The sequence below is a fragment of the Alligator sinensis genome, unplaced genomic scaffold, assembly GCF_000455745.1.
Source record: "Alligator sinensis unplaced genomic scaffold, ASM45574v1 scaffold137_1, whole genome shotgun sequence".
Classification (NCBI taxonomy): Eukaryota; Metazoa; Chordata; order Crocodylia; family Alligatoridae; genus Alligator; species Alligator sinensis.
Genome location: NW_005842545.1, coordinates 147,044 through 161,712, shown reverse-complemented (window position 1 = coordinate 161,712; position 14,669 = coordinate 147,044). Strand labels below are relative to the sequence as shown.

General features: G+C 57.6%; 2 protein-coding genes across 3 annotated transcripts in view; one reads left to right on the top strand and one right to left on the bottom strand.

Moving 5' to 3' along the window:
* Positions 1 to 3,029: 3,029 nt before the first annotated feature.
* PLP2 (proteolipid protein 2) lies at positions 3,030 to 7,182 on the top strand. 2 transcript variants are annotated; one of them, XR_003095962.1, is made up of 5 exons: positions 3,030 to 3,199; positions 4,396 to 4,551; positions 5,603 to 5,693; positions 6,322 to 6,412; positions 6,619 to 7,182. XR_003095962.1 is itself a non-coding variant. In XM_006031982.3 (5 exons), the coding sequence occupies exons 1-5, from the start codon at positions 3,107 to 3,109 to the stop codon at positions 6,636 to 6,638; spliced, it is 456 nt and encodes a 151-aa protein (XP_006032044.1). In that variant the 5' UTR covers positions 3,033 to 3,106; the 3' UTR covers positions 6,639 to 7,182. The 2 variants fall into 2 exon arrangements, 1 of the variants encoding a protein (XP_006032044.1); XM_006031982.3 differs by having other exon boundaries at positions 3,033 to 3,199; positions 5,603 to 5,698.
* A 145-nt stretch (positions 7,183 to 7,327) lies between these two features.
* The window catches only part of LOC102387713 (metabotropic glutamate receptor 6-like), a 12,594-nt gene continuing 5,252 nt past the window's right edge, over positions 7,328 to 14,669 (bottom strand). The window contains exons 6-11 of the mRNA XM_014523907.2: positions 14,442 to 14,585; positions 13,390 to 13,590; positions 12,946 to 13,085; positions 9,668 to 10,603; positions 8,877 to 9,067; positions 7,328 to 7,566 (exon numbers count right to left, since the gene is read on the bottom strand). Coding sequence (XP_014379393.1) covers positions 8,882 to 9,067; positions 9,668 to 10,603; positions 12,946 to 13,085; positions 13,390 to 13,590; positions 14,442 to 14,585 — 1,607 coding nt within the window. The 3' untranslated portion in view covers positions 7,328 to 7,566; positions 8,877 to 8,881. The remainder of the gene's footprint in view (positions 7,567 to 8,876; positions 9,068 to 9,667; positions 10,604 to 12,945; positions 13,086 to 13,389; positions 13,591 to 14,441; positions 14,586 to 14,669) is intronic.

Here is a 14,669-nt window from a genome sequence, read left to right as displayed (position 1 = left end):
CCCCCCCCCCCCCCCCAAGCTGCATTCACCTGAGCCCTTCCTGTGCCCTTAGACTGGGCCATTCCCCAGCCATCCCACCCTGGAGATGGCTGCATCTCTCACTGTCTCCCTCTTCCCTCAGCTCCTGTGCCTGGCCTTCCTCATCTGCTCCATGGTGTCCAAGCCCATACACTACATCAGCCCCAGTGACTCTGAGCTGCCATGAGCACTGTGTTCTTCACTGCCTACACCTACAGCCAGGACACCCTGTGTTCTGGCACCCATTGGGGCTGGAGTGTCTGTGACTCCACCTCTTGCAACACGTTTCCCCCGCTGCGCATAGTATAGCTCTTGTGCAAAGTGTTCTCATTTTTCATGTACCACACCTGTTCCTCTGTGCAACATTCAGCCCTCATGCAATTTTGTTTCCCCTGTGTCATGTATAGTTTGCATGCAACATGCAGTACTCATGTGACGCATTCTTATTTCCTTGTGCAAGGTACAGCCACTGTGGGATGTTTTGTTTCCCTGTGTAACACACTGCAATGCAGAGCACACGTTGCACAGCCCTCATGCAACATGTGCTTATGTTCACCATGTACCACAGAGTCCTTATGTGACATCTTTGTTTCTCCATGTGACGCACAACCCTGGTGCAACATGCTCTTGCCCTGTGCAACCCACAGCCCTCATGTGACTCCTTGTTTTCTTGTACAACATAAAACCCCAGTGCAGTGCACTCTTGTTTTCCCCATGCAACTCATGGCCCGTGTGCAACATACACTCACTTCCACATGCAATACACAGCCCTGGTCCAACACGCTCTTGTTTCCCTGTGGAACCTGCTGCCCATGCAACATGTTCTCATTTCCCCGTGCAATGTACAGCTCCTTGTGCGACACGGTTCTGTTTTCCTGTGCAACGCACAACACTAGTGTGACCCATTCTTGTTTCCCAGTGAACCCGCAGCTTTTGTGACACTCGTTTCTGTGTGTGATGTGGTTGTTTTCCCCATGCCACCTGTGGCTCTTGTGCGACACACAGACCTGTTGTGATGCTTTGTGGCTTCTGGTGTTCAGAAGGCAAAGGAAGAAGAGTCCTAGCCCTTCCCTTCCCTGCCCTACCCCCATTCAGCAGCTGCTGCTCCTTTCCCCAGAAAAACCTTTTGGCTGCTGCCAGTCAACTTCTGGGGAGACTGATTTGCAATCATCTCCATATAGGAGTGGCTTGTTTTCATTTATGTGAGGGGAGTGGGAGCTGAGGCAGGGGCAAGGCAGGCAGGGCCAGAAGGAAACTCAAGTGTCCGGGACACACACACACAAAGGAAAGAACCCAAGGGGGGTGTTGCAATGAAAGGAGCAATTAATGCATTCTAGGGCCAGTGGCTTGTTCTTGTACAACTACATCACCTACTCCAGCCCCCAGAAGAGCCATGGGTCTGCCCTCACCAGTGAGAGGGGACCCAGGCATCCGGGACAAGCATCTGTTGCTGCATCCTGGGGACAATGGAGAAATGCCTTCAATTCTCTATAGAGTTGACGTGGGGGATGGGAGCCCTGATGCCTGGGAGTGGGGATCTCAGTGTGGTGGTTGGGGCTGGGGGTGGGGAAGCAGTGGGTCGGGAGTCAGGATGCCTGGGTATTTTGGGAGGCGGGTGAAGGGCTCCCCGAACCCCACTCTAACCTTATCTCTTCCCAGAACCTTCACAGGCCACCCTTGGCTGTTAGAGGAGACCCCAGGACCAAAACCACTTGTGGTGAGGCCCTGAGAGTGTCCCTGGGGAAGGGGCGGGGCCTGGGCCGCGACCACCAAGGGGTTAAAAACCTCCTCTAGGCCCAGCCCTGTCCAGCGCCGAGCACGAGTTCTTTAACCCTTTCAGTGCCGCGTGAACACAGAAATGGGCAATAAACCTCGAATTTTGGTATATAATCAGGCAGCTCGCACGCCTGTGTAGCGGGGCTGGCGGGCTGCACGCCTGGGTGCTCTATTAAGCACAGCCCCCCCCCCCCCCGTTCCAATGCGAATGGTTCATTCCACTCTCCGCCCCCCTGTCCCGCCCCCTCAGAAAGTGAGCCAATCAGCATTCTGGTTTGTAGCTCAGCCCCGCCCTCAACAGCGAGCTCGACGAAGCCAATCAGCGGTCTAGATTCTAAAATCAATTCCGCTTTAGACCAACACGGCTACAACCAACAACCCTAAAATCAGTCCCGCCCTTTCTCACCACAGTGAGTAAACCAGTAAGCGGGCGATTTTCCAGCTTGGGCCTTCCCCGAGCAGGCGTGGAACTATTGGCACGAAGTAACAGCCAATCGGAACCCGGGCTTCTAGCTTGGTCCTACCTCCCTCTCGCGAAGGTCCGGCGCTATTGGCCAGCAGATAACAACCAGAGACATCAGGAGCAAGAGGGCCGCCATCTTATTAGGAGTAGTTGCAGTGGGGGCTGCCATTTGGGGGTGGGGCATAGAGGGGCAGCCATTTTGAAACAGGGCTTAATGTGGGAGAGGATATTCTAGATTCCGCTGTTCTGGGAACAGGCAAAGCTGGAGACCGCTCTCTTGGAGGGGGGGAAATACCCCGCCTCAGGCTTCCTTAATTCCCACGTCACCATGCACACTACACTGCTTTAAGAACTCAAGCGTCCGGGCTCCCACCCCTCTCCCGTCCTAGGGATCCGGGGTGTCCGGTCCAGTGGAACCGAAGAGAAACCCCGGGCCACGCCCCTCCTCAATCCTGGCTCCTCATCTCCCCCCTACTTGGTGCTTCAGCCCCAAATCCCACCCCCTGTTCTAGTCGTACCATTAGAGCTACCTTGGTAGACCCCGTCGCGTCCAGCCCTCCTCCCCACTGGCCCCCGAGCAAGCCTCGCTACCTTACTTTAGCCCCGTTCCTTCCCTAGTGCTGCCCACACCTTACTATCCGTGCCACATCCAAGCCCGACCCTCCCAGCGCGCGTCTCAGCCGCCGCCGCTTGCAAGCCCAGCCGCTCCTCTAAATCCCGCCCACCATGGGTGCCACTACACAAGCTCCACCCCTGCCATGGGTCCCACCTTTCTCAAGCCCCACCCCCTCCCGTGTACCCGCGCCCGCGCCCAGCCTGGGCAGGGCAGCAGCAGCCGCACGCGGGGCAATGGAGGCCGGATCGGGATCGGGGCCGAGCTGCCTGGGGCAGCTCCGCGCCTTCCTGAGCTCCCGCAAGGGGATCGTGCTGACGAACGAGATCGTGAGTGATGGAGGGGGTTGCTCTATAACCTCACCCAGTGCCTCACCCCAAACCTGGGTGAAGCTGGGAGGGAACCCAGGCGTCCGGGCTCCCTCCCCGCCCCCTTCTCCTAGAGAACCCAGGGGTCCGGGCTCCCAGCCCTCCCTGCTCTGTTACCCCGCTTCCCTCTGAGGGAACCCAGACGTCAGCCCCCACTCACCCCCTCCCTCAAGTCCCAGACAACAACCCAGGCGTCCAGGCTCCCAGCCCTGACACGTGCGCTGGAAGGGAGCGGGCACCGCCCTGCCAGTCTTAGCGATGACTCATCGGCGAGCCAAGGGTTAAGGGAGGGGCGGGGCGGGGATTCCCCGGGAGCTGATTGGAGAAGGAGGAAGATTCTAATCGGGATGTCATTAGGCACAGTGGGGAATCCCCGGGATGGGAGTAGAAGGCTGGGGCCGGGATCCCGGACGTCTGGGATCTGTAGGACCGGAGTGGGGTCTCGGGGGTGAGAGCAGGGGGCTGGGAGCCCGGACGCCTGCGTTCTCTGTGCCCGCACCTCCCACGGGCGCTGGCTGTTTCCTGTTCAGACAGTCAGGGCTGTCGTGCGCTGCGGTTTCTGGATGCCAGGATGCGGCTGCGCCTGTGCCTCAGGAACCAGGCGTCCGGGCTCCCAGCCCCCTGCTCCCCCTCCTGCCCCGAGAACCCAGGTGTCCGGGCTCCCAGTCCCAAATCCTTTAAAGACACCCTGCACAGCCATTCCCTCGGTGAGAATTTTTGGCAGGCATCTCGCGGTTTATTTGGCGGTTGCCCGGGCAACAGGCGCCTCCCCACACATAGACAGTCGGCCCTTTTGTACGCCCGGCCCACGCGACGGGGTGTGGGCTGCATGGGATGCAGGCGTCCGGGCTGCCGACCCCCATCCCAGATAGGGCCTCCCAGCGGCCCCCCCTCACCCGTGAACCAGGCTCTTGGCAGAAAGTCAGTCGCTGCCTCTCTCCCCTGTGAGTCCCTGCCCGGCGGCGTTAGCGGGGCCGGGCCTGGCTGCTCCGACGGAGCCGGCCGCCTCCGCCCTCTTGCACCAGACGCTCTCCCGCGCTGCCTGCAGCCGGCTACCCCTGGCCCGGGGCGCTGCAAGCAGGTTACACCCGCCGGATGGCACCTCAGCCCTGCCCGGGCAGCGCCGGCCAGACCCCTCATGCTTGCTCTCTCCGCAGGGCCTCTGCATCATCGTCCTTATCTGCTATGGGGCTTCCCGCACCCCCGGCTACTCGGGCGTTGCCATCTTCGAGATGATCTTCGCCATTGTCTTTCTCATCGTCTTCACATTGGGGCTCCACAAGCAGATTACCGTGGTGCACTGGGGCTGGAGTGTGAGTCGTCCTTGTTGTGGTCGTCGTGGCCTCCCCCCCACAACAAGCCTTCCTGCCTGCAGCCCCTGTTCATATATTTGCATAAATTATCGCGTCAGAAATTCGTCCTGGAGAATGCCCTGATATTAAAATCGCTTGCAGGATAATGTCAACAAACTCAGTTCTCCTTCCCCTTCCCCTTCCCCTTGGCTGCTCGGTAATAAGCTCCTCCTGAGCATAGAAAACAGGTTCATTTTAATAGTCCTGAGTACTAATGAGCTCATTTCCCTGCATATTACCATTGGCTGCATGCTAATTTCCTGACATGCTAATGAGGCTATTACCCTACCTATTATCATCCAGGGCTACTCATTTCACCGCATATTCCCACTGGTTTCATGCAGCAGACCCCCTTGTTATGACTTTTGAATGCATGCTTTAGCATGCAAGGGTGCAGATATGCATATATGCAAATGTGCATGTATTTCCCTCCCAAGGGCATTGGTAGGCAAGGGTGCAGCTATGCATATATGCACGCACAGGTCTCTGTGGAAGGGCTTGATTGGCCTGGGCTCCTGCACTGCACTAGGATACACAGACCCTCCCTCCCTTGCCAGCACAAGCAGGGTGGGATGTTTCTAATTTTCCTATATGCACATTTCACTGTTTGTATTTGCTTTGAGACACTGCTTTCCAGTGGGGGCTTTGGCTCTTGTCTTGCGTACACCCACACAGAACCCAGGCACCCAAGGACATGCCCACAGAGAAACTAGCCTAACCACTGGCGGCACCCACATGCACAAAACCTAGGTGTCCAGGATATACCCACACCCTGAGACCCCAGACACCTGGGGTATCCACACTAGGAACCAGCATCTGGGGCACACCACCACCTAGAGAACCCAGACCTCCAGGGCAGCCAGGCCACCCTCCTAGTACAGCATTATAATCAGCCCTTCCCCACCCACTCCACTGCAGAGCTGGTCACATCTAAGACCCTCTCTCCCACCCAGGTGTCGGGGTTCAGGCCTCTCCGAAACTGACCTCTCTTTTCTCTCCCCTTTTCCCCAAGGACTTCATCCGCACTGTGATTGGCTGCCTCCTCTTCATCATCACTTCCCTCATTGTCATTGTGGGACACCGGGATGCAGCTGGAACCGTTGGTGGGGTACGATCCTACTAAGTGGGGGACCTGGTCAGGCCTTGGCTGGGAGACTGTGAGGGTGTTCGGGCCCTGGGTGGGAGACCATGGGAAGGCATGTGCTAAGCAGGGAGGGGATGTGGTCAGCCTGTAGATGGGGGTCTGGAGGGGCTAAGCAGGGTGGAGCCTAGTTGGGATATGGATGGGAGACCAAGGAGGTGGTGTTAAGTGGAGGTGGGGATTAGTTGGGCACTGGATGGGAGTCAGGGGCAGACTAAGCTAAACAGACCTTGAGACAAGGGGTGCTATGCAGGGAGGAGTGTGATCAGGCCCTGGATAGGAGATTGGAGGGGAGCTAAGCAGGGAGGAGCATGGTTAGGCTATGGATGGGTGACCTGGGGTGTGTAGTTTAAGTAAAAGTAAAGTGAAGTAGGGAGGGGTGTGCTTGTGCTGTAGATGGGAGACTGTGGGGGTGGAGTTGCTGAGGAGGGTGGTCTGGCTGTGAATGGGAGATGGGATGAATTCCACTCTGTTGCCTGTGTTCCAACCCAGAACTGGGTGCATTGTGGCAGGTAACAAGTGTCCAGCTACCCCCAGCCAGAATCAGTGAAGTAGTTAATGAAGGGGACTGACACCCCTTCCCCCTCCAGGTCTTCGGGCTCTTGGCGGGCATCGTGTTTGGGTATGACTGCTACCTCACCTTCCCCAGCCTGAGGAAGAGCCATGCACCTGCCCCCACTGGTGAGATAGGATTCCGGTTGTGTGCGTGCACTCATACATACACACACATGCACTGGACCTAGGTGTTCCCTGCCTTCTTCCCTCCCCAAACACACTGGAGAGGGCAGGGATGTGGGTAGGGCCTGCTCTTGGCTCCACCCTGAGCTAGGGGCAGGGCTGTGGGAGGGCATGTCTGTCACCCTAACGCTACCCCCTTGCTCCCACAGAGTCACCTGAGGGTGCCTGAGGAGTCCCTAGATCTGCTTCCGTCCCCACGATGATGACGACCATGACGGCCTGGCTCTGCCTCCTCTGACCCCAGCCCCACCTCCTCCCCCTCCCCTATTGGGAAGCAGGATGCGGTTGGTTCTGGGGTGCAGTGGCCAAGTGGAATGGCTGGGTTCTCTCCTCACCAAGTGCGTTTCTTTGCCATGTGGCCCCTGAAGGTGCCTTTCTTTCCTCACCAAGTGCCTTTTTTTGCCATGTGGGAGCCCAGACACCTGGATTTTCTGGGAGGGTAGTGGGGGATGGGGGGTGAGAGCCCAGACTCCTGGGTTCTCTCCCCGCCAAGTGTCTTTGTGCCCCCTTCACCTTGTTACCTTCAGGGAATAAGCTAATGACCCTTAATGGATCCTCTCTCCTCCAGAGGAGGCCAACTGCCCCCCTGTCCACCCCTCAGTGTTGTGCCCAGCTCTGAGGAAGAACCCAGACCCCATATTGCCCCATAACCCCTTGCCCCAGCTTGATTTAACCTTCGCTTGTCCGTCTGGGAATAAACCTAAGGTTACAAAGCCTTGGAGTCAGAAGGGTTCTTTGTGGGAGGGGGGTCTGGGAGTCTGGGTATCCAGGGAGAGGAGTGGGGGCTAGGAGTGGAAACAGGGGAGGCTGGATTCCCTGGGAGGGGAAGGAAGCTGGGGGGTGGGAGCAGGGGGCGCTGTGAGCCTAGGTTTTCTCCTCACTCTGGAAAGGGGGTCCAGTGACTTCCATTGAATGTTGGGGGGGACTGCAGAAAGGAACCCAGGCATCTGAGCCCCCACCCCATGGAGCAACTTGGGTTGCTTCTCTACAAAATGAGGGTTTATTGCCCTCTTGCCTCCTCCCCTCAGCTCTTACCCACTTCCCCCCTCCCCCCGGTCTTCTTGCTCTTCTTTGGGTCCTGGTGCTTCTGGGGTGGCCTAGAAAGGACACAAGGGTGAAAGGGGTTAGAGCTGGATGCAGGGCTGGAAACCCGAACGCCTGGGTTCTTTCAGACCCCCACCTTGTCCCACACTCCCCACTCCCAAGGCAGGGAGAGAACCCAGGCTTCTGGGTTTTCCTACCTCTAGAGAATCCTGAGACCTATTGTCTCGTTGGTGTCCTGTCCATGCAAGGCCCTTGTTGCATGAGGGCCCCTGGTATGCAAGGCCCTTGCACAAGGGCTGTGGTTTCACTTCCCCCTCATCCTGGGGTGTGAGAAGTACAGCTATGCCCCACCCCTGGACAGCCCTGTGCAAGGAACCGTCATGCACCCCTTGCTTGAGGGGTCTGGAATGGGCACGGGGGCCCCAGGGTGAGGGGATGGAGTGGGTGGGGGGGGCTTGCACTGAGGGGGTGGGGCTTAAATGGGCCAGTCTGACAGTGAAGAGAGGGCTATTGCAGTGGGGATATGGCTTACCTTAACGGGGGCAGGGCTTGCACTGAGGGGGTGGGGTTTAATACCTGAACTAGGCTGCCAGTGGGGAGGTGGTACCCATACCAGGGTGTGGCTAGCAATGGGGAGTAGTTTAACCAAGCAGAAGGTGGCTTACCTGGTGAAGGGGGCAGAGCCTTGCCTGGTGGGCAGAGCTTGGGCCTGACTGCCCTGGGAAGATGACACCCACGTGGGGGTGTGGTTTAACCGGCTGTGGTGCCTACAGGGGGTGTGGCTATCCGTGGGGGCATGGCTTTGTCTGGTGGGCAGCACTTGCACACAGAGGGGAGTGGCTTAATACGTAGGCCAGACCGCCACTGGGGGAGATGGTTCCCATGTAGAAGTGTGGCTTTGATAGTGGGGGCACAGCTTTCCCGTTCAGGGACCCAGGCCTTGACTGGTGGGCGGGGTTGTGCGAGCAGGTGTGGCTTAATACATGGGCCAGGCTACTGGTAGGAGGGGCTATGTCCGGGCAAGGGAGAGCGGACGAGGGAGGTGTGGCTTTGGCAGCGGGGCGTGGCTAGCAGTGGGGGCGTGACTTACCAGTCATAGGGGCCGGGCCTGCGTGGTGGGCGGGGCTTGCACAGGGGTGTCGTTTAATACTGAGGCCGGGCTACTAGTGGAAGCAGCTTTGCGGGTGGGTGCAGCCGACTGGATTGAGGGGCGTGGCTTTGGCAGTGCGGGGCGTGTCTATACATGGTGGGTGGGGCTTACCTGATCGGGGCTGTGCAGTGGGGCGTGGCTTAAGCGATGGGACAGTGAGCCCGTGGGAGTAGCTTTGCCCGGGAGCGGAGCCAACCAGGAGGAGGAGCTTACCGGGCTCAGGGAGGCGGGGCCTGTCCTTCGGGTGCGGGGCCGGTCGCCGTCTTGAGGCTGCGCTTGCGCTTGGCCACGTTGAGCTCGGGCCGCAGCAGCACCACGTGCACCTTGGGCAGGAAGAGCAGCCCTAGCGGCACGGACGCACTCAGGCTCAGTGACACAGTCAGCGTCGCCGTCTGGACGTACAGCTGCGCCAGGGGCGGGGCTTGAATTAGGGGGGCGGGGGAGAATGGGCGGTGCTGAGAAGGGAGGGACACAAGGGACTGGTTGGGGCTTGGTGTAGGGGCGGGGCTTAGCGGGAAATGGGTTTATCCGGGGCGGGACTGGGACAGGAAGTGGGATGTCGCAGGGGAGTGGGCGGGGCTTAGGGAGGGCAGGGCAGGGCTGCTGTGCGGGAGTGGGGCACGATGGGGCTTGGGCTGAGTTCCCTCCCGGACTCCACCCTCCCCGGAAATCTGGGTCCACCCTTCTCACCTTTCCCGCTCTCTTCTCGGATGCCTGGGTCCCTCCTCCTTTCCCTCAGATGCCTTGCTTCCCTTATCCCAGAAATCTGGATTCCCCTGGACGCCTAGGTTCCCTTCTTCCTCCCCCTCCATCCCTAGATCTCCCTGCCCCAGACACCCACCTTCCCCTTCTGCACCCAGATGCCTGGGTACACCCCTCCCCTTCACTTATCCCAGGCACCTGGATTCCCCTGTTCTGGTGGAATACCTTGGTTCCCTCCCCAGACACCTGGCTTCCCCAGTTCCAACATGCCCCCTCCCCACCAAAATTCCCCCACCACCAACCTTCTCCTCAGCCTGGGCAGTGCCGAAGAAGATGGGCACGAATGCGAGCCAGACAACGCAGGTGGTGTACATGGCGAAGCCCACAGGCTTGGCCTCGTTGAAGGCCTCGGGCACGCCACGAGCCTTGACAGCGTAGATGGTGCCTGTGGCCATGAGCCCCAGACCATAGGCCAAGCAGCCCAGGATGGACAGGTCGGACATGTCGCACCGCAGCACAGCCCGAGCTTCACGGGGGTCCCCGTGCCTCCCACGGGCAAAGTCCACCACAGCGTGGGGCGGGGAAGCCGCCACCCAGGCCAACGCACCAGCAGCTTGAACTAGTGAGAGCCCCCCGGCGATGACCAGCTGGGAGCGGGGACTGATGAAGCGGGGGGGGGTTACGGATTTCTTCCCCTGTTCGAAGATGCGGTAGATGCGGTTGGTCTTGGTCAGCAGTGCTGCGTAGGTCACAGCTAAGCCTTGCCCCAGTAGCAGGCGCCGGCCAGCGCAGACACTGGCCTGTGGCTCAGCCACCAGCAGGAAGGTGGCCAAGTAGACCAGCAGGATGCCGGCTAGAAGGAGGTAGCTGAGCTCCCGGCCTGAGGCTCTCACTACTGGTGTGTCGTTGTGCCGCACAAAGGTCACAAGGACAAAGAGAGTGGCTCCCATGCCAACCACAGCCAACGCCACAGGCACAGCAGCCCAGGGGGACCCCCAGCCCAGGGTGACTACAGGTGTGGGCTCACAGGAGGTGCGGTTGTGGCTAGGCCGCTGGTCATAGGGGCAAGGCAGGCAGGTGCTCTCGTCGGCCTGGTAGCGGTAGCCATCACACAGCTCACAGTGCCAGCAGCAGGGGACACCTTTCACCAGTGCCTTGCGTTCACCAGGGCCACAGGGGAGGCTACACAGGGAGGGGGGAATGGCCCGGGAACCGCCAGACCACTGCATGTCCTCCAGCTGGAAGAGAGGGGTCAGAGAAAGGCAGATGAGGTTGGGGTGGAGCAGGGAGCATAAGAGCTATAGAGATGTTGCTAGCTCTGGGGTGAAACAGCCAGATACAACAGCTGTAGGGATACAACCATTTCTGGGGTAGAATGGCTGAGTGTAATGGCTATAGGGATGCAGCTGAGGTGGCAGGGGTTGTAGAATGGTTATGTAGATGTAGCCAGCTCTGGGGTGAAACAGCTACGAATGGCTGAGTATAACAGCTATAGAGATACAGTCAATTCTGAGGTGGAACAGGTAGGTACAGCTGAGCGTAATGGCTACATAGAGATGGCCAGTTGCAGTGGGAAATAGCTGCGTATAACCAGTGTATAAGTGCAGCCAGCTCTGGGGTTGGGACAGGGAGGACCAGCTGAGTGTAACAGTAACATAGATGTGGCCAGTTCTGGGGTGGGAAGGCTGGGTATAACAGCAGTACCAGCAGCAGGGGATGCCTTTCAGTAGCAGCTTACACTTGCTGGGGATACAGGGCAGGTTGTACAGGGGAAGGGGAAGGTCCGGAGCCACCCAACTACTGCATGTCCTCTAGCTGCAGGTGTGGGGGGAGAGAAAGGCGGATGAGGCTAGGGTGGTATGGCTGAGTATAACTGTCATATACATGCAGCCTGTTCTGGGGTGGAATATGGCTGAGTATAACAGATATAAATCTGGGCTGGAGTTTGGGGTGGAACAACTATACAGATGCAGCCAACTCAGTTGGATCAGCAGAGAATAACTATACAGATGCAGCCAGTTCTGAGGTGGAATAGGTAGAAACCGCTGATGTAAAGGCTACATAAATGTAGCCAGCTCTAGTGGGGAACAGCTGTGTAAACACATCTGACTCTGGGGGGAAATGGCTGAGTAACAGCTAAATAGATGTGGCCAGTTCTGGGAGGAAGCAGGGAAGAACAGTTGAGTGTTATAGTTCTAGACATGCGGCCAGTTCTGGGGTGGAACTGCTGAGTGTAACAGCTATAGAGATGCGGCTAGGTCTGAGGTGGAACAGCTGAGTATAATAGCTACATAAGTGCAGCAAGCTCTGGGGTGGAACAGCTGAGAATAACAGTGCCATAGGTGCAGCCAGTTTTGGGTGGAGTAGCCAGGAATAGCAGAGTATAACAACTATATAGATGCAGGCAGTTCTGTAGTGAAATGACTGAGTATAACAGTTATGTAGATATGACCAGGTTTGGAAGGTAACATAGATGCAGCCAGCTCTGGGGTGGAGTGCCTAAGAATAGCTGAGTATAACAGCTATATAGGTGCAGGTAGCTCTGCGGGGTGGAAATGGCTGAGTATAAAAGCAATATATATGTGGCCAGTTCTGGGGTAAATCAGGTAGAAACAGTCTAGTGTAACAGCTATACAGACGTGGCCAGTTCTGGAATTAAATAGCTGAGTATAACAGCTATATAGCTGTGGCCAATTCTGGGGGTAGAACAGGTAAGGAGAGCTATATAGGTGCAGCCAGTTCTGGGGTGGAACAGGTGGGAGCAATGTAGTATAATAGCTATATAAATGCAGCCAGCTCTTGGGTGGAATGGCTGAGTTATAACAACTGTATAGATGCAGGTAGCTCTAGAGATGGAATGGCTGAGTATAACAACTATGTAGAGGTGGACAATTCTGGAGTGGAAGGTCTGTGTGTAATAGTGACAGATGCAGCCAGTTTCTGGGGGGACAGCTAAGAAAACTAGTATATAAAGGCTGCCAGCTCTGTGGTGGGACAGGGAGGAGTGGCTGCTGAGAATAAAAGCTATATAGTTGCAGCTAGCTCGGGTGGAACAACTGGGCATAGTAGTTATGTAGATGTAGCCAGCTCTGGGGTGGAGTGTGAGGGAACAGCTGAGTATAACAGTGGATAAAAAGAGCATGGATGTAGCTAGCTCTGGGGTGGAACACCTAGAAACAGCTGAGTGGAAGAGCTATATAGATGCACCTGCTCTGATATGGAGCAGGCTGCGTATAATAGTGCACAAAAAGGGTACAGATGCAGCCAGCTCTGGGGTGGAGAAGCTAGAAGGAAACCACTGCCTGGATGCAGCAGCCAGCTTTGGGGTGGGGCCTGTGGGGACTGTCCAAGTATAATGCTCTACAGGTTAGGCTGAGATGTGGCCAGCTCTGGGGTGGAGCTCATGGGCAACAGCTGAGTATAACAGTTGCAGAGATGCAGCCAGCTCTGGAGTGAGGCAATGGCTGAGTAGAATGTGGCACCCAAAAGCTCCCAAATGCTGCCAGTTCTGGGGTGTGGGCTGGCCTAGGTTCCCTGGGACCCTGGGGTCTCACCCCACCCTCCTCTGGCCCCAGCTCACGTTGAGCCGCAGGGTCTCTGTCCAGGTGCCAATGGCACGGTAGCCGGGGGTGCTGGCATTGGTCACCTGGTACTGGAAGATGTCATAGCGTCCAGGGGCATCACCATTCTCATTGAAGGTGACAGGAGTCCCAGCGCTGCCTGATGGGGCAGGAAGGGGTGATTGCCCCAGGAACTGCCCCTCACTCCCAGCCTGCAGCCCCTCTCATCCCCTCAATGCCCTTGACTCCTGACCTGCAGCTCCCTCCATCCTCCCACAGTGCCCTTCTTCCCACCCCACAGCCCCATGGTGCCCCTCACTCTCACACCACAGTCCCCTCCACCTTCCTGTGGTGCCTCTTGCTTCCATCCCACAACCCCTGCCCCCATGGTGCCCCTCCCTTCTGACCCAGAGCCCTCCCCCCACCCCCAAAGTGTTCCTCACTTCCAACCTGCAGCCACCCACCGTTGAAGCTGACAGCACGGATGAACTGCAGCAGGTCATGCCCATCCAGGGGGTCCATGAGGGGACAGAGGCCAGGGGCACCAGGGCATAGGGCCTGGTGCATGGCGTGGAGTCCATGGGCCATAGCGTAGACAGCATCGATGACGAACTGTACCTTCCCCTCCTGCTCGTAGGGCGAGTCCTGCCCGATGCGCTCTGCCCCTGCAGGGAGTGGGGGTGTTATACCCTAGAGTTGGGCACATCTTTGGTGGTCTGCTATGCAGGCATTCCCCCAACCTGTTACCCCTCCAGAGCTGGCTGCAGCCTTTGTGGTGTTATACTTGGCCATTTGCACCTCCCCACCCCAGAGCTGGCTACATCATTCCCCTCTAGGGGATGTCAATCTGAGAATAGTCCCCTATATGGAGTGTTATACTTAGCCAGTCCTTGCGCTGTTTCACCCCAGAACTGGCTGCATGTTTTGTGATATTATGCTTGGTTGTTCCATCCTAGAGCTGGGTGCGTCTTGTCCTCTGCCTACAGTGTCTCACTCAACTGCTTCCCACTGCTTTGCCCGAGTTGAGTACATCTTGCCCTCCCCAGGCAGTGTTATACTTGGCCATTCCATCACAGAGTTGGTTCCACAGCCCCAAACCCCAGAGCTGGCTGCATATTAGCCTTCCCTATGCAGTGTTATACTCAGTAGCTTCCCCATTACTGCACCCCAGAGCTGGCTGCATCTTCACCTTCCCCCTCCATTGTTATACTTGGCCATTTCCCACTGCTCCGCCCGAGAGCTGGGAACATCTTGCCTTCCCCAGGCATTGTTGTAGTCAGCAGTTCCACCCCAGAGCTGGTTGCATCTCAGCCTTCCCTATGCAGCATTATACTGAAGTTTCCTACTGTTCCATCCCAGAGCTGGATACACCTCCTCCTTCCCCCTCCATTGTTACATTTAGTCTTTGTACAGTCCCACACCCCAGAGATGGCTGTATCTCAGCCTGCCCCCTCCTTGTTCTACGTGGCCGGTTCTCATTGCTCCACCTCGCAGCTGGCTGCATCGCTGGACCCACCGGTGCATTTGCGGGCTAGCTCGGAGCCGGCGGCGCTGCCTGGGCGCGTCAGCTTGCAGCTGAAGTCGTCCTCCCAGAACTCGGCAAACCAGATGTTGCGGCGGTTGTTCTCCAGGGAGCGGGAAGTGAAGTATTGATCAAAGCCTGAGAGAGAGGGGTGGGGGAGTCCTCAGCGTGAGGGATGGCCTCCCCCAGGACGTGGAGCTTGGGAAGGGGGTGAGGCAGGCT